At 40.7% G+C, this 25,891-nt stretch overlaps 1 protein-coding gene across 1 annotated transcript in view; it reads left to right on the top strand.

Annotated features, from left to right (window-relative positions):
- The window catches only part of KIAA1549 (KIAA1549 ortholog), a 122,220-nt gene extending 113,128 nt beyond the window's left edge, over positions 1-9,092 (top strand). The window contains exons 19-20 of the mRNA XM_032222121.1: positions 2,567-2,721; positions 6,140-9,092. Of these exons, the coding sequence (XP_032078012.1) occupies positions 2,567-2,721; positions 6,140-6,394 (410 nt within the window). The 3' untranslated portion in view covers positions 6,395-9,092. The remainder of the gene's footprint in view (positions 1-2,566; positions 2,722-6,139) is intronic.
- The last annotated feature ends 16,799 nt before the right edge of the window (positions 9,093-25,891 follow it).

Raw genomic sequence — 25,891 nt, 5'->3', positions numbered from 1 at the left:
GAAAAGGTTGCCTTGGGAACTAAGTACTTCCAACTGCCATTTCTAACAGATGAAGAATGGCGACTTCTCTCTTATCTATCAGAAACCAGACCAAGTGAAAAGTGCTACATTTGCCTTTCCAGACGAGGGCATAGTTCATACACACATCTAAAAACAATTATATGTATGCCATCATATCTATGAAAAGCAGCCTGCATGGCTGTAAGCCCTTGTTTAGTTGTTGTTGTTGTTTTTCCCTTTTAAAATACAGATACTTCTTAACTTACAACAGCTTGTTTAGTGTTGTTCAGAGTTACACCATCATTGAAAAAAGTGACTTATAATGGTTCGTCACACTTATGACCATCGCAGCATCCCATGATTACGTAATCAAAATTCAGATGCATGGCAACTGGTTCATAGTTATGACGGTTGCTCTGCCCCGAGGTCACGTGTTCTCCTTTTGTCACTTTCAGACCAGAAAAGTCAATTGGGAAGCCAGATTCACTAACTTAAGAGCTGCAATGATTCACTTAACAAGTGTGGCAAGAAAGATAAAATGGGGCAAAATTCACTTAACCAATGTCTCACTTAGCAACGTAAATTTTGGGCTCAAATGTGGTCATAGGTTGAGGGCTACTTGCTGTGTTTCTCAACCTGAGCATGTTTGCTAGGGAATTCCTGTAATCTGAGTCCATCCATCTAAAAATTGCTAAGATTGAAAAACACTGCTTTCTAATAAACAAAAGAATATATAAAATCATCCCAAATTATCATCTGAGTATGTTTTAAAACAGGGGTGTCAAACTCTTATTTCATTGAGGGCCACATCAGGGTTGTGGTTGACCTTGTGGGGGATGGGATGGGTGTGGCCAGGGTGGGTGTGGCCAGCATGACATCACTCGTGTCCGGGTGCCTGTGGTAGCCTGAGCACTCTTCCAGTGAGAACGGGCTCCCGAACTCCATTTTCAGCTGCGATGGCCTCCTGCAACCCTCTGCCAGTGAAAACTGAGCTTGGGGAGGCCACATGCAGCCCGTCAGCTCTGTTTTCAACTGGGACGGCCTCCTGCAACCCTCTGCCAGCAAAAATGGAGCTCAGGAGGGCCACATGCGGCCCTCACGAGCTAGTTTTTCGCTGGCAGAGTCACTGTGGGCCAGTCCTTCTCTCTTTCCAGGACAGCCCTGTGGGCCAGATCTAAGAACCCTGCAGGCCAGATCCACCCCCCAGGTCTTGAGTTTGACACCCCTGTTTTAAAAGGTAAACACAGGACAAAATGTCTGTGCATTATCTAACTAATATCACTGGGTATCGTTTGTATAAAATTAGCACTAAAAACAACTCAAGACTTCAGTCTCATTCAAGTCAGTGTTCCTTATTCCAGGAGATAGTCACTAAAAACAGCTAAGAGAGTTTCAATAATCTCTTCTAACAGAGTTTTGACCACACATAGACAGCCCAGTTTCATCCCTCAGGGCTCCCTCAAAATAAGTAAAGCCAAACATTTTTCCATGGGGGATTTTGGGGTGCTTTTAAAAAGTAAGTTCTTGCAGAAATTTAAAACTGTAACAACGCAGCTCAAAATATTAAGTGGCCCTTTTTACTCATTTGTGTGGGGTTTAATGGGTACAAGGGTTGATTTAATCTCAGCCCCATCTTCTATTCACAAAGGAACATACCCGTATTTTTCGGAGTAAAAGACGCACATTTTTCCCTCAAAAAAGAGGCTGAAAATCTGGGTGCATCTTATACACTGAATACAGCACTTTTTTGCCTCCTGAAACCCTGCCTCCTTCACCAAAATGGCCATCCATAGCCTTATGGAGGCTTTCAGAGAGCTCCTGGGGGCTGGGGAGGGTAGAAATGAGCAAAAAAATGGGCCATTTTTTACTTCATTTTGCCCCCCAGCCCCCAGAGCACTCCATAAGCTTCCTAATGCTCTTTTTTGAAAAAAAAAAGTGGGGTCCATTTTTGCAAAAGAACGGGCCGTTTTTGGGAGGTTTGCAGAGTGCAAAAACTTTTTTTTTAATTTGCCTCTTCAAAACCTTGGTGCGTCTTATACTCCGGTGCATCTTATACTCCGAAAAATACGGTAGATATAAAAACTGTTCTCCAAAAAAGTGGATTCTGCTTTGACTCTGCAGCTGAGTATCCTAAATTAAGCAAATATTTTCTTGTATTGAAGGCAAATTGCTAGCATGAATTACATTCTCCTAAACTGCACATTAATGATGATTAAATATTGATAGGTCAGAAGTGTTGCCTTTCTGACCCTTTCTCTTCCCCTCTTCTCTGCTCTACCACATTTGCCTTCAGCATGTTCCTTTAAAAAAAAAGAATCACACAGAAATACCCTCCACTTGGGGGAGGAAAAAACACATTGAAAAATTTGCATGCAAGCAGATTTTTTTTTTAATTTATCCTAATTTGTCAATCTTTCCAAAAAGTTAATTGAATCATTTTTTTTCCCCTGAGCCCCATTTCTTTGGTTATGTCTTATCTCCCCAATCCCTGTTTCTCAGATCGTTTGCCCCTCACTCTTCTGATGCTGCATGGTAAGATGAAAACAAAACAATATTTGCTTTTAAGGTTCTCAGATACAGCACCTCACTCAGGTGGGAATTGCTAGCAGGATCGGAGGTCAACCAATGGAGATCCCCTCAGGCAGAGCAGGGCATGGCCAGCCAGGGGAACAAGGGTGGCCCCCATACCGTGGAGAGGATGAATTTGCTAGGAGAGAAGCAGTGAGTACTGTGCTTCATGTTTGAATAGTTTCTGAAGCAGTCTTGTGTTTCCTGAATTCAATTTTTTTAGTTGCTTCTCTGGTGTTTTTTTTTTTTTTAGCTGCTGCTTTTGTCTTTTTCATACTTCAGCCCTTAAATCTGTGCTTTTTTTGTCCTTCTCTTACTCAGCCTTAGCTCTCATCCTTTATGTCAGGTTAGGCCACCTATTATTTATCCTGATCGGCATCAGCCAGCAGTGCGGTATCTAGGAAGCCTCAGGTTGCCCATTTCTCCTTATGCTCTTAGTGAAGATGGCTCCTCTGAACATGTCTTTCTGAAACCACTGTCTCCGTCAAACCTCACACCCATCTGAAAAAAAAAATCAAAATCCCTTGGTTGGGGTGATAGAGAATTGTGGCTTTCTATCCTTGGAAAGACTTCAGATGAGACTGAAAAAGGTTTTACTATTACAAAATAAAAGCCATGTCTGTTGTGGTGTTCTATGAAGTTTTGTTTTTGCAAGCTAATTCCATCGGTGCAAAATACTGTTTTTAGAGCATGGCTTTCTCATTGAACTGCATGTTTGAATTATCATGAGTTCCTCTTTATCCCTCCCTATATGGTAGGGGTATGTCTCATTCATGTTCCTTACATACTTGCTCTCCCCTGAGTCAAAGACTATTCTTCACCTCCACCCCAGACGGTAGTTGACCCATCACCTTAATTCATGCCCTAGGCCAGTGTTGGCGAACCTTTTCGGCATCGAGTACCCAAACCAGAAACCCAAAGACCAGGTGGCTGGTGCGCATGCATGTGCTGGCCACCTGGTCTTCAGGTTTCCAATGCCCACATGTGCACCAGCCAGCTGGTCTTCGCATGTGACAGAGCGCCGGGAACCCAAAGCCCAAGTGGGCGGCCCGCGCATGCGCACTGTCCAGCTGGTCTTCAGGTTTCCGATGCTCTGGGGCACACAAAGACCAGCTGACCAGTGCGCATGCGTGTGCCAAAAACCAGAACAGCGGATAGCGTGCGTGCTCATAGAGAGGGCTCTGCGTGCCACCCCTGGCCATCACATCTCTAGGCTGTTATGTCCTATAACTCTAAAATAAAAATCTTCCAAATTAATGGGCAAATAATGGTGCCCTGGTTGGTGATGGATGTGCCTTGACAAACAGTGGGGAAATAAGAGGACTCAGATAATAGACCAAAACCTGGTTCATTGTCAGTGTAATAGCAGAGTCTAAGTCAGTTGTTTTGTCAGTTTATATAGAATGAAAGAAATTAGCTGGTGCAGAATCTTTTGATTAATCAGCAAAATCCATTTGGCCTTCTCTTGTTATTTTCCTTTCTAAACCTGGCAGGTTATGTTTTCTTCTGGGGTTCTCTCAGCAGCTTCTTTCTTTCAGTAGTTTAAGGTAGTATTTTCAGTTTTATCCCTACTACACTGATTGAACCAGATCTGAAACAGGGCCAAAATACTTGGCAACGTAAGTCAGAGAACAAGGTAGAGTTATTTCCCCCTTTCTATGCACAGAAGCTGACCTAATTGTTTGTTCAATTTTATTACAGTATTGGTGATAGGGGGTTTCACTCTCCGTTTCGCCTAAGGGAGGACGAGCGAATTAGGAAATTAGCGCAGCCCCTGTAGCTCTATCCTACAACATGGTAGACAACTAAAGCATCAAAAATTGCCTGGCTTCAGCCACTGCTTTTGCCTCTGGCCAGTCTTAATATATGTATACAGTGCTCTGAAAGATAGAATTGAATTCCTTCCTCTCACCTGCAGATTCCCACTGGAGTAAACTCTTAGGTGCTTGTTTTCCTCTATTGCAGCACTTAGCCAAGTCTGTCTCTTCTGCATGCCATTGCCATTGTTAATATTGTGGCCTCAGTGTTTTGCAAGTCCGTCCTTCCTTCCTTCCTTCCTTCCTTCCTTCCTTCCTTCCTTCCTTCCACTTTACTTATTCAGCTCAAGTCTCACCATTTTAATGGATCTAGATTCCAAGGGGGTAAGTCTCCTTTTTGAAAGCACATGTAGCATTGTTTTGTTGGCATTGATTCTGAAAACTGTCATGTGCCTATAGAAGCCTATAAAAGAGGCTTCTTAACCAATTGTCCTCCTGATATGTTCGATCAGGGGTGTCAAACTCACGTCATCACGGCAGCATCATGTGACTTACTGGGACTTTCCTCCCCCCCCCTTCGCTAAACCAGGTGTGGGCGTGGCTAGCACGTGATGCATCCAGCCGCAGGGCAGGAGTTTGACAGCCCTGTGTTAGAACTATAAGCAGAGGATTAGGGGAGTTAAAGTCAAGTTAAAAGGCATCGGGTGGAACAAAGTTGCTATAGTCCACAAGGTTATGAAATATCTTTAGTTTGAATAAGTATGTGTCTTCATTTTAATCATAAATGCACAGGAATACAAAATATGAATTAGATGGCTAATAAAAGTAAGTGGTGCTTACTTACGATTAACTTTTGGCGCCACTGTGTACTATGACACTTAAAGACTATTCTCTTTAAGCTATTATGGCATAAGCTTTTGCAGACTTAAAATCCATTTCCTCAGATTCATGAACTCTTTTTCTTAAGCTGATGAAAACAGTATACACTTACATGAATATAAAAGGAAGAAATGTAAAGCAGCAAAATAAGAAAACTGGACTTCTTTTTTTAAAAAAAAATACAATCTGTGACATTTCCAGTTGAGCTTTACATTAGTGGTGGGTTGCCAATTTTGTTACTATCGGTTTGGGTGCCCTTCTGCACATGTGACCCTTCTGTGCATGCGCAGAAGCATCCGGGCAGGTGGGCGGAGCCTCCCACCACCGCTACTATTGGTTTGCCTGATCCGGGCCGAACTGGCAGCAACCCACCTCTGCTTTACATGTATGTAAAATAAGTGTATCTGTCAATTCAGAGTACAGGTAGTTCTCATTTAGTTGGGACCAGCAATTCTGTTGCTAAGCTGAAGTAGATGCTAAATTAAATCACAATTTGTATTTATGATCTTCAGTTTTCCTTTGGTTTACAGACCTCAATAGATCTTAGATACAAGGATTGGTCACGAAGTTTACTATTTCATCACTGTCATAATTGCAAATGGTCACTGAATGAGGCAATCACTAAATAAGAGTTACCTGTAACCTCCTTTCATGAAGTTTATTCTAACCCACAAAAATGTTTGCCACGGGACACTGTTTTCGTGGCAATAGAGCTAACCTTTTGGCAATCATCTGCTAACATTTGAGGAATTCTAGAAAGAGGCCAGCAAGACCAAATATTACTCTAAAAACCAGTCACTCTTCCAGTTTTGTATTTCAAATCAAAGGGAGACTTTCTGCTTTCTCTTGTCCCTGTGTCTTTTTATGTTTTTCTCCTTCTGTGCCTTTTTTGTCTTTAAGCTGAACCTGGAATAATGCTCTGTGCCTTTCTCTAGACGCATACACCTGGACATCACGAATATTGCTCCTCACCAGTTTTCCAGATGCCGCGGAATTTGGCTCGACAGCCTTCAGCTCCACCTGTTCATCTGCCAGCCAGCAACCAGCAGGGTCCAGGGCTTTGCTACAGCACCAGCTCCACTGAGGACCTCCAAACAGGACATTCGTCTGCCTCCCTCATCAAAGCAATCCGAGAGGAGCTTCTCCGGCTCTCTCAGAAACAGACCATTGTACAGAACTTCCACAGCTGATTTGTCATGTCCTTGCAAATTAGCCAATTATCTGCTTCCTGTGGAAGCTCGACTTGCAGGAAAATCAGCAAGAGCCTGCGGTTCTTCTGTCAGAGGAGTAAACATGTACAATACCAGGGATTTATGAAGCAAGAGAAAAGAACTCTTCGGTGAGCAGCTGCAGCAGCGCAAGAGAAGATTTCTGTGAATGATAAAGTTGGGAAGACTCAGCAAATGTTTGACAGACAACCATCTTTTAAACTTTCTACTTTTAAGCATTTTGGCATTATAATTGTACTTGGAGTAGGAGTGTTCTTTCGTAATAATGATCTGGAAATTCATTTGCTGCAAAGAAGGCAGTACTACCCTCTAAACGACAGTCATTGGAACATGCCAGCCCTTGATTAAGGAAAAAGAGGCACCTCAGATTAGTGGTAGTTCCTGAGTGGAAATTGCCGGCTGTTGGTGGGGTTGGGGGGGGTATATACTTCTGACGTGTTTCTTTTCACATACAATGCAAGTGGTGGTGTTCCTGTGCAAACAATTACTTTAATTAGACCATAGTGAGATTTCTTGAAGAAAGGACTTGGGAAACTTGCTAAACTAAGATAATAATCATTGCTTAACATTGCTTCCAAACGGAGCCAATCTTTGAACTTTTCTTGTTGTTCTTCTGGTGCTGAAGCTTCAAAGTGTCCCTTGATCCTGGTGTTTGCAAATGTAAAATGAAGGCCTTTAAAAAAAAGAGCAGTATGAAGACACAAACAAAGGATATAATCATTTATTCAGGCTGGGGAAAACCATTTAATCCTCTTTTTAGAAACTGTACTTGGCACTAATAAGTTATTGATGGACAAGTAGCAGATGGATCAATAAGTGGAGAGACACATCCAGGGCCATTTCACAAGTGACGCAGAGAACATTAAATGTGCATGAAGATGGCATTGCTGTACATGAATTATTTTTCCTTGGGCTCCCAAAATCCATGTGGGAAATCTATCATAGATAATATTTAGCAGACATGTGAGTAGCTCCAGGTTTTGTTTCGTTATTTTTTGTCTTTTCCCTTCCTTTGGAAGTGGATTCTTCTAATCTGAAAGATTGTAGTCATGCACGATCAATGATTTAATGGCTCTTGGTGCTGCCTAGAAAACTGAGCATGACTTACTAGTCATTTCACAGAGGGTCACTGGACTCTATGGACAAAGGCAAGCCAAGCCCAAAAGTTATGTATCTTTCTGGATGTAAATATGTGAACATTTCATCCTGGAATGTTTTCTCATATTTACTTCCCACGAAGTAAATTTCCTTTTCTTGAAAAAGGATTGCAAATATATCAGTATAGACCCGCACATCCAAAGTGGTTTGCTTAAAAAGGAGCTTCACTTTCAGGAAGGGTATAGTACAGGGGTGTCAAAATCAATTTCATTGAGGGCCGCATCAGGGTTGTGTCTGACCTTGGAAGCCGTGTGGGCATAGCCAGAATGGGCTTCGCCAGCTTGACGTCACTCGTGTCGAGGGTGCCTATGGTGACCCAAACGCTCTGCCAGTGAAAACAGAGCTTGGGAGGCTGTGACAGCCTCTTGCAACCCTCTGCCAGTGACAACCGCACATGGCCCACCCAAGATGATCCGTTTTCACTGGCAGAAGGTTGCAGGAGGACATTGCAGCTTCCCAAGCACCATTTTTGCTGGCAGAGGGACCACAAGCCAATCCTTCGCTGATTCCAGGGTGGCTCCATAGGCCAGGTCTAAGCACCCCGCGGGCCAGATGCGGCCCATGGGCCTTGAGTTTGACACCTCTGGTATAACAGTTTAAAATGGTTTGCCATAGTGAGCAAATTAGGTACCAGATGTTAATATAAAACTCACTTTCCAGTTGCATCCTCGCTTGAATTTTATAATGAATGCCTAGGACGTACTGTACCTGCTTAGGCAGAAGGAGTAGCGTTCTTGCTGAGAAAGAAAATGCATGCTTACAAATCTAAAGCTGCTAAAAACCCGCATTTGCAGTTTACCTGTAGGGTATCTGGTACTGCACATATGGTCCTATGAATTTGTGCATTTCTTTTTACTTTTTAAAAAAGCATAACATTTTCAGCATCCCCGTGTTTTTAGGTATACCCTTTGAAAACACTCTGTGCACAACTGAATGCGTCCCTTGTAATAGCGCTTGAAGGTAGTCAAGATCACTTGCGAAAGTTCTTCTAGGATCTGAGATTGAGGCTAAAGATTGGATGGCTAAGCTATTTGTTCATTTGCCAAAGGTCATAAATGTAGAAATGCTACCTGCTATTTGTACAAGGATAACATAGGGGGAGACTTAGTGGTTTGAGATGGGCTGAACAGAAAGCCAGCCTGAGTGGTATCATGTCACCAGCAGTAGTTCATCATAAGCCACACTCTGTGTTTGGATCTCAACAGAAGTGAAACTAACAAAATGAACATGATAAAATTCTATTTTAGAATAACAAAAGCTTAGTTTCATCATTAGACGCAGTCTCTGCATTTATACGTGTTGCTACTGATACAGTGGTACAGGCCATCCAGGCACTAGTTCTTACAGGATTTTAATTTTACTGTTTGTTGTGAGATGTAATTTACTGTCATATGGACATTGCTTTAATTATAACCCACGTAATATGAGTGAAAGTTCTAACTAAATTATTTTATTTGTTGGAGTGTATTTTACTTCTGTTCTTAGAGTAAATTAAAGCTGAAGCAGTGGCATAAAGCGTCGTCTGAGCAGGAGTGTGACATCAGTACATTTATATTCTTGTGGGTGCTAATGAATTATTTTATTTATGGTGTTACATTTTGCCTACCTGATCCTTGAAATTGCATTTCTATTATGCAGTTTGTCCCTCATCCAAGAATGTTCCCCAAAGAACTGTAGAATCAGCATTGTTACCAGCAGGATTTAAGTTAGTCAGGATAGGTACTTCTCAGTTATTGATAGAAATCAGTGTCTGCATCGCTAAGCAATGCGGTCATAAAGTACAATGTCATGTGACAATGCCAACATGTGATAGTCTTATAAGTCCTAGTTGCCACCTAGGTGAATACTACAGTCACATGATTGCTTTTCTGACTCCCTAGCTTTAGTCTGGTGGGATTCATGTCAGACCTAAGCTCAAAGATAGATGACAAGGTGAATTGAAGACAAGTGACTTCCTTATTTGCTTATATACCTAATAGACAGATTATTGCCAAAGTAAAGCCACAACCATCTAACCTAATTGTCTATGGAGATTCTCAGTCATCCAGCTCATGGTTGTCCCAAAAGTGCTTTTTCAAGAGACAACTGGACTTTCTTCAGCTTCTTGGATGAGAAGCAAAATGTCTTCAAGGAAAAACCAGAAAGTGCAGTTGCCTCTTGAAAAAGTATCTTTGGGACTTCTAACCTAATAGATATACCTGGGAGATTCTAGGATATGGTTATCTTCAAACTTTTCATCACTCCCCCCATCCAGTTCAGGACTATGTAGTCCCTTGTTTTGGATCTTTGTATGGAATGTTCTGCTTCCTCTCTGGAAAGCTATGATCCTATTGTCAACATTTCTCCTTCCACACATACACACTCCTTCTCTAGTTGCACATTCCATCACAGGAAGACCTTATCTAACCTTGATTAATGATGGCGCTCACCATGCTGTGAGTGCGGACAAATTCCCCATGTATAAAAACACTGACGATCTTAATCATGTTTTAAAAACAATATGAAATGGTGCATCCAAATGTAAAAATCAGATTTTAACAAAAAAAAATCCATCATTAGTGAAAAATGTTATTTACTGAAGTAGGTGAGTATCACACTTCTCATTTCCTACTGGAGTATCATAGTTTCCCTAATTTCATCAAAAAAAAGTTTAGCAAGTTCATCCTGGGTTATTGACACATAAAGAAGCCTGAAAAAATTTGTAATCCGTATGTTTTTTTTCTCAAATTCCCTCTCTCCTATTTCTCATTTGTTACCTCTGAAAATATCAGTTTTAAAATTCAGGGCAACTAGACTATGTTTAAAAAGGAAATCAAGAAAAGGACTGCTTAACTCTCTCTGTTCCTCCACCAAGATGACAAAGGGAAAGTAAAGAAAGGCAACTCATCTGCAAATAGCCAATTTGGGCCAATGGATAAGACACCAGGCTAGAATAGCAATAGCACTTGGATTTATATATCACTCAATAATGCTTTACAGCCCTTTCTAAGCGGTTTAGAGTCAGGATATTGCCTCACAATTTGGTTCATTTTACCAACCTTGAAAAGATGGAAAGCTGAATTAACCTTAAGCTGGTCAGGATCGAACTGCTGGCACTTGGCAGAATTAGCCCGCAATACTAAATTCTAACCATTGCACCATAATGACTGGGTGAAACCAGGAGACCGAGCTATAGTCCCATTTTAGATTTGCATCTGGGTAATTTTGGACCAGTCACTACCTCTCAGCCCAGCTCCCCACATAGGAGTTGTGGGTAAAATAGGAGAAAGAACTATTAGGTACTTGAGTTATTTATAAAAAATAAAAGTGGAATATAAATAAATAAGCAGAACATGAAAAAGGACAGGCCTCTGGTCATATAAGCACAACCATTAACTTGAACGTTTTGATCCTTCCTGAAGACACAAACATTAAAATGTGGCAACAACTTTCAAGAGGTTTTAGAGGTGATACACAAACTTAAGAATGTTATCCATGACTGGCTGCACAGGCTGGTGCATTTATTGATAGACAACCATGAGCTACCACACTGTCACAGAAAAAAAGAGATATGCAGTATAACCATTCTTTATTACATATGACAACTCTTCTTAAGCATGTCTGACATCCTTCCTGGTTTTTTAGGACTATTTTACGTACGGCACAGTTTTCACAACATAATGGAAAGATCCAGGGGTTATTAAACAGCACTCAGTAGGGCCATTGAGAAATGAGGAGGAAGAGAATAAAAACACAATTTGGTTGTTTTGCAAGCACCTTGTTTCAGTGTTGGCTATACTACATTGTTGATATTCCCCAGGACTGAAAACATTGGGTTCCCCAGCAAGCTCTGACTAGTTGACATCATTCCTGGCTCAGATTCAAGAAAGGGAAAAAGAAAACAAAAACTAAAAAGCTACAAGCTTTGATTCCAGTCGTGACCCTGACAAATTATCACCATCTGTGTCAGCAGAAGGAAATGTCAGCTAGCTGACTCTTAAGCCACTTAAGAAAGAGGATAAATGAAACTGTCAGTGATAGCTGTTCAATTCACAACCAGAAGAAAAGAATCCAAAGGAAGTGCACATTCTTGCTTCATAGGACTGCAAGTATTTCTGCAAACCAGGGCAGGGGTTCTCTTATCCATTGTTGCCAAATGGAGAGCAGGATTAAAACCATAATCCTCTTTGTGGGCATCATTCTTGGGTCATTTTGGTCGAAACCACCAATGTCCTTATTCTACACTTCAGCAGTTGAGTAGTCTAGGTTATTTTCTCCAACTGCTTCATGAAAGGCATCAAGAAGCAGAAATGTGGGTTGGTTTTCTTAGCATCGTGCTTCCTAATATTTGGATTCATCAGGCCTGAGCTTGGTCATTTTATCAATGCAGAGGATGATAAGGGTGAGAAACCAGAGACTCCAGCCAACCGCTGCAGCAATCCAGCCGTACCCATCCATGCCAATCTGGCAACAGGTGTTTGCTTCGGAGCAGAATTCAGGATCTGAGGCACAGAAAGAGAAAGGTGTCTTCTCTATCTTTATTGCTGTATATCAGAGGTTCAAAGCACATGCCTTCAATCACCATGAAACTAATACCCCAGGGACTCTGCAAAATTCCAAATTATTTTTTTTAAAGTTTCTTTAAATTACTGAAATCTGTTTTTAATGGTTCTGCTTAGAATACCAGGGTCTTAGTAGCTAATGTTTTGTGACATTTTGACAAACTAACTCTGCAATTAGTTCATTGATTTATCCAAACCCAGAGAACTGATTTGAGCAAATTCTGATTTCGTTAATTTTAATTAAAAGCCATGTGAACGTAGCCAAACTATAGCCATCCAGAAGGATGGGACCAACCCATACGGAGACAGTGGTTACTCCAACATTATCTGGATGACATTAAACTGGTTGGTGAACTTTCCAAAATAATTACCAAAAATTCTTCCCAAATTTTCCTGACTTAGAAACTTGCATTTCAAAAGAATGCCTCATTCCAGCATCATTTGAATACTTACGAGAACATGAAAAATTGGTAGATCCTACTTCCATCTCTAGAAAAAGAAAAAAGCAAAATTGTGTTTGAAGGAATCATTCTAGAGGAAACTCAACTTGTAAATCCACATGCTCAATCTTGGAAATACTTTAGTTATCATTTGTTGTTTAAAAGGTATTACTCTATTATCTAATTTCATGGTGTTCCCCACCAGACAGCTAAAATATATTGCATTACCCAATGATATTATTTATATAAAACTTTAAATTCTATTTCTTTTTTAATCTCTAAAATGATCCTGCAAGAGAAATCCTCAGCTGCCTGGCCTGTTTAAAAATGAGAAGAAAGAACAGTAGGGGGTGGAGGATGGGGATGGGGATAGGCAGGAGAGAAAGAATCCCACAGGTTGGTATTATAGACTTAAATTCCCAGCCAGTACTAACATTTACGTAAGGCCATAGATTAGGCATGGAAAATCTTTTGATTGCTGCAGCTAACTATAGCATTTGGGGAGATTTTGGAGTGTTGCAGTAGGTAGGATAAGAATGAAAATAGATGGAGCTGGGATTTTAAGTTCTTATTTTCTTGGGAGTTTGTGGGCTTCCCTTTTTGTTTATCATTTTGTTTTTATATTGGGGCTTACACAAAAGTCTGTTTCCTACTGCCAAAAGGCAAAAGACATTCCACCAGTTGCTAGCAATGATGGTTAAAAGTGGCTTCAGGACAGGGTGAAATGCTACTGGTTTGGACCGGTTCTCCCGAACCAGTAGTAAAAAATGCTATGGGTTCGGGCAAACTGGTATTTCTGATGATCAGCTGGGCAACGATCAGTTGTGACACGCGATTTATATTAGCTAGAATTGTCAGATTTTCTGCTTTCTAACTAATCTAAATCACGTGGCATAGCGGATTCCCCTACCTTTGCTGTTCTACTTACCTTTGCAGACTTGGGAGGCTTCAAAATATTCCTTTTTTAGGACTGCGCAGGGATGCCTGAAGCACACATGTGCCAGAGGTGGGTTCCGGATCCCGTTGCAACCTGTGCAACGGGGCCGGGTGTCCACCACATGCACACACGCATGCGTACTTACCACCCACGACACTCCATGACACTCCGCAATGGCTCCGTGACACTCCATGATGGTGCCATGACACTCCAGCTGCTCGTTGGAATGTTGCACAGGCACCGTATTCTCTGTGCACATGCGTGGAAGTCCCGATCGGCTCAAATACAGGTTAAGGACAGCGGAAAGGGGGTGGGCCCCCTGGATCACCATACTGGAATGGTACCTGGTGCTCCTAGCAGTCACCGGTATGTCCATACCGGGGCGTACCAGTTGTATCCCACCACTGGGATGTCCACAAAGTATGCATGAGTACGCAAAGTACATGCTCAGTAGCAGACTCACCGAACCGGTAGCAAACTTCGGAGGATTACACCGCTGCTTCAGGACTATCAAAAAGGGCCATATTGTTCACCTCAGACTAAATGACAGGATCATAGAGTACAGACCCGTACAATGATCCAAATTCGGGGGGGGGGAGAGATTTGGAATTTGTGTATACAGTATGTGCATCTTTCACCAGTCTAAAACTCCTTAAACAAAATTGGACTTAAGAAAGTCAGACTTAAAACTGAAATGGAACAGTGAGCTCAAAAAAAGACGTAGCTTGTTTAAAAAGAGTTGCCAACAGTGCAGACTCCAAATCACTTTTTATTTCTGAATCTAGGTCATCCTAAATCACTTACAGAAGGGTGTTTATGGCAAATTGTTCATTTTAATGGCCTTTTAGGCTAGTGAAACTCTTTCCCTTCTTCTACCTTACCTAATTTATTCAGCGCTGGCTGGCTGAGATTTTTCTCCTTACTTTTTCCTTCAACCTGCTATCTGAACAAAACTGAGCAAAAACATTCTTCAGACAAAGCACGCAGCCTGCCACTGAGGTAGACTTCCATTATATTTTACAGTGTTTCGATGTCATTCCTTCCTTTTCATTAACAAATGCCTCCCACAGAATGCAAGCTCTTATATTCTTTCGCAGCCAACTGTAAATGGTATTTTTAGTACTATATCTAAGATCAAGTCTTTCCAACTCCGTATTTCAACTGAAATATATTTTGCTCTTTATGAATTAAAAAATATCAGAAAAACCACTTCCTCCTTCTTCTAAGTCTCTGGATTTCAAAAGTATTTCCATAATATTGGAGGTTGTCTTATGCACTTAAGAGATTTACTGCATCTCCTAATTTCTGTTCAGGTTTGGCTGCAAATGAAGGCAGCATTCATAGGGACTACGGTATTTTAATCATTCGTTTGCTTAGGAGGTATATCAGATCTACCTGCCCCAGAATTGAGGTTATTTAAAAATCAATGAAATAAATAACCTTTGTATTTTTCCTAGCAGTAAGCAGAAAGTATTTTTCCTTTTTCCCTATTATCCCATCACTTGCTACCCAGTCCCTTCCTTTCCCTTTCTTCCCTGGTTTTCCTATCCCAGGGTCTGAGAATGTGATCAAATACACTCCTCTGAATTAACCTTGTTTTTTCCATTATTTTGCATGTCTTCTGCCAAACCTCAGTTTTATGATTTGAGTCAAGAGTATAGCTTATTTTGCTCTCAACACTTCACAGTCAAGAGGGGAAAAAAAGCCACTGCTGAATATTCTCTTAGTTTAACCCAGTATGAATTTTCTTCAGAATGAAAACGTAATACTTTTTTCCCTTAGAAGCTGGGTTTCTTTTTTTTTTCTTTTCAAATTAGTATTTGCAACACTGAACGGCTAAAAATAATTTTCAGACAAAATTCACCTAAGAGATAGAAAAAAAACAACAACAGCAGGACATCTCTAAACACAGCACAGTTATTTTTGTAAAAACTCACTCCCAAACTCTTTTATTTTCAAACTTTCTAATCATGTCATATTCATGCTAATCTCCTAATCGCAGAACTATGATAAATATTGCGAGGATTGGTCACCTTGTGAAAATGCGTTCTGGCAAGCTGAAGAGAGCAAAAGAATAGAGAAGGCAATACAGATCAATGGCTCCATTTCAGGATTTGGGTTCCCAGCAGCAACTGTTGTCCTAATGAGTCCCAAGGCTACCAACTTCAAGCAGCAGTGGAAGGGGAGGACCCAACACAGAGTCAAATGTTGAATCCAGATCTGTGGGTGGAGAAAGTCAATTCCTGCTGTGCTTGGACACCCTGAATTCACCTGCAGCCAAAGAGTTTGATTCAAGCAAATCCTCTCCCCCTGAGGCTGTGCAAGACTTACAAGGAAGTGTGAGGCATGCAGGAAAGTTAATAATAAACAGAATATTCACCTTTGCAGCAGTTCCATTTCCATAGGTTTGGTTTGGTTTTTTAAGGACATGTTGCATTCATGTTGCATAAATTAAATGGCATATAATAGCAGTAGCAATAGCACTTAGATTTATATGCCATTTCACAGTGCTTTTACAGCCTTCTCTAAGTGGTTTACAGACTCAGCATATTGCCCCCAACAATCTGGGTCCTCATTTTACTCACCTCGGAAGGATGGAAGGCTGAGTCAACCTTGAGCCAGTGAGAATTGAACTGTTGAACGGCAGCAAGCAGTCAGCAGAAGTATACCCTGCAGTACTGCACTCTAACCACTGCGCCATCTCGGCTCTTATAAGAAGGAAGGAAGGAACTGAGTTTTGGATGTTTTTAAAACAGGAGGCCAATGATCCTGGCCACTACTCAGGGAAAGGATCCCAATGTAGCATATGAAATGATCCAATGGGTTCTATTTTTTATTTAAGACAACAATGTTAATCAGTTAAAAGCTATCCTGAACTATGTTGGCATTTCAGATTTTTCCATGCATTCCTGATTATTGGACGACTAACTTCAGTCAAGAAAAATTGTCATAGCTAAGAGGCAGCAAGAAGATAGGGGCAGAGGTGGGGGGGACTTAAACAAAGCTTTTGCTCCAGGCTGCTTAACATTTTAGAAAGATCCTGGCGGGGTATTACCTATTAGCTACATTTAAATGCCATCATTCATTACTGAATTCACCAAAGACTGTGCTTGCTTGAGATATTAAATTATAGAATCATAGGACTAAAAGGAAACTTGGAGATCTTCTAGTCCAACTCCCCACCCAACCCAAGACAGGAGTACTTATACCATCCCAGACAAATCATTTCTTTATTTTTTTAAAAACAATGACACTTATTTAAAAAAATGGGTTCTTTTTCCTCCTAAATTCAACTAAAGCAGGGGTGTCAAACTCAACGCCCGTGGGGTGCTTAGATCTGGCTCGCGGGGCCATCCTGGAACAGTGGCTCTGCCAGGGAAAATGGAGCTTGAGAGGGACATGCACGGCCCTCCCAAGCTCCACTTTCAGCTGCAACCGCCTCCTGCAAACCTCTACCAGTGAAAACGGAGCTCGGTCCACCATAGACACCCTCAACATGAATGATGTCAAGCTGGCCACACCCACTCTGGCTGTACCTACCCATCTCCCAGTGGTGGGATTCAAACTTTTTTATTACCAGTTCTGTGGGCGTGGCTTTGTGGGTGTGGTGTGGCTTTGTGGGCGTGGCAGGGGAAGGATACTGTATAATCCCCATTCCCTCCCCACCCCACTAGCCTGCTTTCCAGCTCTGTTCTCCTGTTCAGGGCAACAAAAGATCATCTGGGAGGCTGGGAGACAGCAGGGGCGGGGCCAGCCTATTTGCTGGTTCTCCGAACTACTCAAAATTTCCACTACTGGTTATCCAGAACCTGTCAGAACTGGCTGAATACCACCTTTGCTGTCCCCCCAAGGTCAAACACAATCCTGATATGACCCTCAGTGAAATCAAGTTTGACACCCTTGAAGTAAAGCATCTGGAGGAATTTGGCATCTGGAAATGGAATTTGGCATCTGGAAAGGGTTGGATTCTCTCAGTTCTGAAAGGAAAGCTATGGAGAAAGGTACAGGCAGTCCTCACTGCACAACCACAATTGGGACTGGAATTTCCATCATGTCTGCAATTGTAAGTTGAATCATTACATGACCAGATTTGATTTTACGATCATTTTTCTGCAATCGGAACTCCAGTCACATGACTACAAGTCAAATTATGTGGTTGAAAGTGTGAATCCAGTTTAATTTATGCCAGTTTTTGTCAGAAGCTAGCGAAACAAATGGCAAATTGAAATCACATGACTATGGGATGCAGCCACCAGTTGTTAAGGAAAGCTAATTGCACCTGAATTGCAATCATGTGACTATGGCAGAGGCGGGGAACGGTTGCAAGTTCAAATCTAGACCACATCTGACTTTTTTGGAAGCTGTCACTTTGTTAAGTGAACGGTGATAAATCAAATAGTACAGGTAGTCCTCAACTTACAACAGTTCATTTAGAGACTGTTCAAAGTTATGATGGGATTGAAAAAAGTGATTTTTCATACTTATTGTCATTGCAACATCCGTCTGGTCATGTGATCAGAATTCAGATGCTTGGCAGCTGGTTCATACTTATGACGGTTGCAGTGCAGTGTCCTGGGGTCATGTGATCACCTTTTGCGACCTTCTGATAAACAAAGTCAACGGGGAAGCCAGACTCACTTAACAACCGTGTTACTAACTTAATTTCAATGATTCACTTAACAACTGTGGCCAGAAAAGTCATAAAATGGGGCAAAAGCCATCTAACAAATGTTTCACTTAACAACAGCAATGTTGGGCTCCATTGTGGTCGTAAGTCAAGGACTACACATACCCTCTGTGACATGTTTTGTTTTTTTCAAGGATGAATCCAATTTGCTTACATTACAGGAGCAAATATTTAACTGTAAATTAAGGCAGAAGAACAAGAACATGTAAATCTAGCTTTTCATCTAATCAAGGTTGCTTTAGGTTTCAAAATTCACAATGCTTGTGACAGCCTCCACCTGACTCCAGTGGGTTATTCTTGTTAGATCTGCCTTTTTGTTTGTTGATGTTGTGGCTGGATGAGGATGGTTTGTTCCCCCGTTTCCATGCATGGCACAGCTGTCGTATTTACACAGCAGTCAAATGGCTCATTGAACACCACAAAATAACATTCTTCTTTCAAGCCAGGCTCCCTTGATTCTTGATCTTGTTTTCCAAATAGCCTCCTGTTTTAAATATATACATGTGCACATTTCTATTTGCTAGAAATAGGAATACTTGAAACATTGGGTTTCCTCAAAATTCAAAGTACTGATTTGAATGTATATTTCTATTTTTGTTTCCTGATTATATTGACTTTTCTCTAGATTTTGCACATGAGTAATAGTAACATTACTATTAACATTAGGGAACGCGGTGGCTCAGTGGCTAAGACACTGAGCTTGACAATCAGAAGGTCGGCAGTTCAGCGGTTCGAATCCCTAGTGCTGCATAACGAATGAGCTCCCATTACTTGTCCCAGCTTCTGCCAACCGAACAGTTCGAAAGCAGGTAAAAAATTCAAATAGAAAAATAGGGACCACTTTGGGAAGGTAACAGCACTCTGGGCACCTTAAGTGTTTAGTCATGTCGGTCACATGACCAGAGAGACGTCTTTGGACAGCGCTGGATCTTCGGCTTAGAAACGCAGATGAGCACTGCCCCAGAGCCAGAAACTATTAGCAGACATGTGGGGGGGGGGACTTTTACCTTTACCTTTAATAGTAACATACTCTGCACATTGCCAGAATGGAGGAGGAAGAGGAGGAAGAGGAGAGGATCTTCTAAAGGACTGAAGAGGAGTATCAGTTTGCCTGATTCATATATTCGGATTAAAAAATAGAAACAATAATAACATTATGTAAGCTATATCCCCCATCTGATTATCTCTTGATATGTTGAACTTTAGTTCCCACCATCACTTAGGTCACAGCTTGACCCTTGGATGGGAAGTTGCCTTAATTTCTTCTTCCAATTCTTGAGTGGAACAGTTTACAGGTAGTTCTCGACTTATAACCAAATTGCTATGGTTAAGTGAGACATTTATTAAGTGAGTTTTGCCCCATTTTATGACCTTTCTTGCCACAGTTGTTAAGTGAATCACTGCAGTTGATGTATTAATATCCTAGCTGTTAAGTGAATCTGGTTTACCCCATTGACTTTACTTGTGAGAAGGTTGCAATCACATGACCTTAGGACACAGCAATGGTCTTAGGTATGAAGCACTTCCCAAGTGTCTGGATTCTGATCACATGATCATGGGGATGCTGCAAAGGTCATAACTGTGAAAAATGGTCATAAGTCGCTTTTTTCAATGCCGTTGTAGCTTTGAAATGTCTCTAAATGAACTGTTGCAAGTTTTCCCAAAAGACAACTGCTTTTTTTCAGGAGGCAACTGAACTTTCTTGTTTTTTCTTTGAAGACGTTTCACTTCTCATCCAAGAAGCTTCTTCAGCTCTGGCTGGATGGTGGAGAATGGAAAGATTTATACTCCTTGCAGACAGCTGGTCATTTGCGTCCTTTTAGTGAGTTGTTAAGGTCACCTGGAGGTTTATCTGTGTCCTCGGGGTCACCTGAGTAGTGCTTCTGGTTCCTGTAGTCTGCGATTTTTTCTCTGGAAATCCATTCCTACTCCCACACCATTGAAAGGGTGTTCAGCCCAAACTGTAACGTCTTCAGAGAAAAAACAAAGACAGTCCAGTTGCCTCCTGAAAAAGCACCTTTGGGACAACCATGCCCTGGATGACTGAGAATGTCTATCGCTTTTCCCCTCCAGTTCTTCACTTGGGCTCATTCATTAGATATGCCAACAGACAGTCAAGAACCGGGAGGCAGAAAGGTCTTTGCAATGAGTAGACCGGGCCAAAGCAACGTGGGTAGACCGGGCTGAAGTGACATGGGCCAGCCCCTTACATTTTCCAGGACAGCTCGCCGGCCAGATCTGACCACATCACAGGCCGGATCCAGCACCCGGGCCTTGCATTTGACACCTCTGCTGTAACCTCTAATCTGACCCTGGAAGGAAGGGAATGTGTCTTTTAAAAAATGGCTTGAAAGAGCACAACAAAGAACATTGGGAGGGAGAAGTTTCTTTTAGTTTTCCGCAGATGGAACTTAATTCTCTCTCGTGTATTTAATTTAGCACCTGGCGCTGAAGACGTGTGAAGTGGATCTGCTGACTTTAAATGACTAAATTATATGCTTCTATAGGTAGCATCTGACTTCTTCAGAACTGAGAAGTGGTTAATGTTTCTCCTAGGGACCATCTCCCCCACCCCCAATATAAATTGCTTTGCAAAATCTCCTGAATGCATTTTAGATCCTTATGTTTTACTTCCCATAGTTTTAGATTTCTTCCCAATGGTGGCTTCACTCCTTGGAGATGCCAAAAATTTGGGTAAGATATTTTATTGCCATATCATGGTCTTGGTTTCTTCTCTGATCCAACAATTAGCATCATATTTTAGTACAGGCAGCAATCTATTCCTGGACACTTCTATCTGCATTGGTTAGGCTTCTTAACCTATACCTTTCATTCTTTTTCCTAATTAAATTACAGGCAAAAAAAATTATTGATGTGTTACAGAACAAAAACACCAATTTTTTAGCAAGCCTTGAGTTAGTTTTACATTTCAGTAAGGTAGACCAAGAAAGGAGCAGAAAGTATATCTAGCTTTTTAAGAATAATATTAACATTTAACAAGGGGTATATGTATCTGTGTTTCTCTGAGAGAGAAAATTTTTTGAGGGGGGGGGGGTGAAGCAGCCATTCCTAGTTCCACTTCAACTACAACCAGTAAACCAAATCAGTGTATGGTTTACAAGAAGTCCAGACCACTCATTTTAGAATAAAAGTAAATAAAATTATGGAGGAACGTGGTGGCTCAGTGGTTTAGACGCTGAGCTTGTCGATCAGAATGGTTGGAAGTTCAACAGTTTGAATCCCTAGCCCCGTGTAGTGGAGTGAGCTCCACTACTTGTCCCAGCTTCTGCCAACCCAGCAGTTCGAAAGCATATAAAAATGCAAGTAGAAAAACATGGGCCACCTTTGGAGGGAAGGTAACAGCATTCCATGCGCCTTTGGCATTTAGTCATGCTGGCCACATGACTACGGCGACATCTTCGGACAGCAGCTTTGGCTTTGAAACAGAGATGAGAACCGCCCTGGAACGACTAGCACATATGTGCGAGGGGAACCTTTACCAAAATAAAATTAAAAATATTGTATGGCTGCGATTTAGCATATAAACAATTGTAATCCAGCATAGCAGGTTCCCAAAGAAGTTTTTGCTCCACTCCCTTGAGATCAAGCTGACCAATATCCTAAAAATCAGCATGCACTTAGGAAGACTGCATTTAAAAATTATGGAAGAGCTAAATGAAACGTAGTCCTCAAATTGGGTATGAAGAAACGTACATATGAACTGAAGTCTTTAATTTGTCAGTGCAAATCAGGAACATTAAATTTTCTTTATTTAATACAAACTTTCTAAAATTCTGAAAGCTCGGCTAACAGAGAAGGAAAGAATCTGACATTAAGGAGGAAGAAGGAAAGAGGAAGAATGAAACAGGGAGGTGCCTCCATTTCTATCAAAACTTTATTATGTTGCTTATAGCAACACTTTGCTGCTGACATAACAATATTTGTGTTTATCACAAAGACCTCAAGTTGAAAGGTTTTTAGGCAAAGAGTTTGCTCTTGGTTTCTTTCTTTTTATGTTTCCTTTTGTTCTCTTTTTGCAATTTATGACTGGCGGGCAGTGTTCTTTTTAGTCCTGTTTGGTCCAGTTTTAAGCCACACATCTAGAAAACCCCATGTCATCCCAGTATTTCATTTGCTGCTCTGTTACGCTGGAAGCAGCTTCAAACTTCTCTGCGACACTCAGAAACAAGAAAAAGACACTGGATTAAAGGAGGTGAGATCTTGGTGTGGCTATATCCACAGTCCTATGGTGAACTGTAATTTCTCTGCATTTTAGGGCCTACTGCATTTTCCCAAAGAAAATGACTTTAAAATATGATGAATATTTTTCTACCATGAACAAGATATGATCTCCCTCTCTCCTCGACATTAAATAACACAGGCCTTGATCAAATAGCGGAATATATATTTCAAAACCAGCAATTAGCACTAGATGAGGGCTGGATGTTTAGGCTCTCTAATTGCTAGTGTGCTGATCTAATTATAACTTTAAAATTAAAAAAAAGCCAACAAATGCCTGGGAGCAATAGATGAATGATATAGATGTGGTTTTAAATAGCATGATGATTCATTAGTAATGATTGACAAGTGTATCAGTTTGATAATTAGATTAGATTTCTAAGCTTCACTTGTACCGGAAGCATCTGTGAATATTTGTAGTAGGGTAGTTGAGATATTCTCTACTTTAGAATAGTTTCATGAATGGGTAACAGTGGTTCAGACTTTGATTACCTTCTTGGCTTGCTGAATATATTAAATTAAATTTCAAGTTTAGGTAACTGAGAGATGTAGACAAAAACTGTGGAGAGCTGGTTTTCCATCTGTGGTGTATGGTAGGTTCTTGCAATCCAGAACTGTTTCTCAAGCATGTGTGTTAGCAGTCACATATAGCAATAGCACTTAAACTTATATACCGCTTCATAGTGCTTTTACAGCCTCTCTAAGTGGTTTACAGAGTCAGCATATTGCCCCTGGCAATCTGGGTCCTCATTTTACTGACCTTGGAAGGCTGAGTCAACCTTGAGCCAGTGAGGATCAAACTCCTGGCAATGGGCAGAATTAACCTGCAATGCTGCATTCTAATTACTGGAGTTTCTAACTTTGACAGTAGTTTCAAGTGAGTACAGATTAATTTTTCTTATGGCTGTGTTTGAACTCCATATGGTAACATACTATTAAAAAAAACCTGCCATATTATAAGTTTCAAAAGTAAATACTGAGAAACAGATCAAGCCTGAATTGTGTTTGGTTCTGAGGAACAATATATAAACAAAGTAACAGGCTAACATTAGTACTCCTAAAGCAATTTAGACCATGTTTCAAGAAAACTTCAATTCATAAAAACAAGGAACGTCCCTGACATTTCCTCCCCTCTCCTCTTATTACCCAAGACCTTAAACTTTCATTGATTAATTTAATAATTTCTGCAGAAATGAATGATTACCAACACAAAAGCATGAAAGCATGCTTGAAATATTTTTTAAATGCCTGATCTTGACACAAGTACTGTGCAATGTATGTACTTGTGGCTTTTACTGAAAAGCCAGCAAAATGAGTAGATCTAATACTGTGGATTACTATGTTGACAGCATGCCATTGCTTAAAAATTCAACTCCAAAGAATTAAACCTTTCAAGATAATATGCATGATAGTCTCTCCTTGGATGGCTTGTAGCTCTTCCTGATTGTTCTGGAGCTTCACTGTTGCAAGTCTCCCTCCCTCCCTCAAGGGGATGCTATGCTCACCCATAACCCATTCCCTCCTTCCTTTACTCTCTTGCTTGCAGGAAGGCTAGGACAATAAATAGCAGAAGGAAAGGTTTCTGGGAAGGGGTTGAGAAAGAACTAAGCAGCAAGAACCTTCTTCATTTCTATTTTCTTCCAAGGTTGGTTGGTTTCTTTTAGTTGGTTTCTTTGGACTCCTTAACCAAAACTAGCCAAAAGGAATAATTGAGATAGCAGGTTTGCAAGGATTCCATTCTTTGTCAACCCAACCCATTGCACAGAGCTGTTCTTGCAGGAAAAATGGGAAGAGGGGATGCTATGTATGCTGCCTTGAGCTTCTGTAGAAAAAAAAAAGACAGGCTATAAATTAAAATATTAATTGTGAATGATGATAACACAGCCATTTCAAATATATTCTCCAGTCCTAATCCAAAGCCATGCCTGGCTATGAATACAATGTTAGGGAACTAGTCAAGGGTAAAACAAAGCTTTCCCCTTTTCCTAGATGTTGTGAATGTGGTTGTGAATGCTTGAAACATAGTAGTTTTAATCAGCAGACATACTTGGAAACCTGCCCTATTGAAAGCAATGGGGTATGACTTTGGCCATAGGATCACAGTCTTTGTTGATTAATGGGTTGCATTTAATGAAGTAATTTTGCAAAGTACTAGGTGGCGTCTCTGTAGCATGGAATTTTAAAAAAAGGAAATTGTATGTGTGTTTGTGTGGGTGTGGTATATAGTATACAGTATATATAGTGTATATATATATTTTATACATATACAATTATCCACAAAAAGGAGAGGTGTTTTCTTTTTTACATTAAAAAAGTAAAAAAAGTATTTTTATGTCTTATTTTAGGGATAAAGCACAAATAATTATACACTGATAACTACAGGTATGTGTCAATATATAGTATTGTTTGTGGTTACTTTTAAAACAAGACATAACGATAGGGAAATTAATGTTGCAAAGCAGGACCATTGTTAAGTTCTAATTAAGCTGATTTATTAGTTATGCCTATACACAAGAAATCTGATCAAATTAGCAATCAGCACTAAATTGGTACTAGATAAGAGTTAATGGAATTCAAGATGGGCTGGGCTTGTGGGAATGTAACAATTCCAGAATGATTCTTCTCTTGGCTCCACCTCCATTCTCTATGCCCCAAGCATTGTATCTTAACCTGGCCATTTTAAAATACGTGGACTTCTATCCCAAGAATGGGAATTGAAGTCCACATAGCTTAAAGTTGCTAAGGCTAACGTATTAATGTTTGAAGGCTTTTTTCAAATTATGCCATTTTTTTTTTAATTTTAGAGATATACATAACCTGAATGGATCACTGAGCTTTACCTTCTTTTGCTCCTGCAATTTTGCTAGGATGTACTGAGACCAAATAACTGGGTGTATCTACGTTTTGTATGTGTCTGAGAAAGAAGGTGATTCGTGTATGTGTGTTTATATGTCTATAGGAATACATGGGTGCATATTTCATATATTGAAGTAAACGTGTGAAAATAGTTTTTCTTTGCCAGGGTTTGCTGCCAGACTGCATGGAATGAGTCTGCTCATCTGTTTGCTCCCTATTTTAGTCAACTCATAAGTTTACAGTCATCTTATTTTAATTCTGCATTTGTTTTTTTCTTTTTTTTCTTTTCTACTTTTTTTTTTTTTTGAGTCTATGTTGATTCCTACCTGGATAAGTCCCTGCATTTTTTTTGGCAAGGCTTTTTGGAAGTAGTTTGCCCTTGCCTCCTCTGTATAGCTGAAAGTAAGTGACTGGCCTAAGGCTGGACTAGAACTCATGGTCTCCTGTTATCCCAGTGATGGCTATCCTTTTTGTCCTTGCATGCCGAAAGCATGACAGGTGCAAGATAGCGCGTGGGTGCCCTCACCCATAATACAATGTGCACGCGCCCCCCCTGTGCTCTGTCCCCTTTCTCATGCATGCGCGCCCTCCGCGCTCCAT

The sequence above is a fragment of the Thamnophis elegans genome, chromosome 7 (assembly GCF_009769535.1).
Source record: "Thamnophis elegans isolate rThaEle1 chromosome 7, rThaEle1.pri, whole genome shotgun sequence".
Taxonomy (NCBI): domain Eukaryota; kingdom Metazoa; phylum Chordata; class Lepidosauria; order Squamata; family Colubridae; genus Thamnophis; species Thamnophis elegans.
Note: the sequence above shows the minus strand (reverse complement) of the source record. Positions and strands in the feature narration are given on the sequence as shown.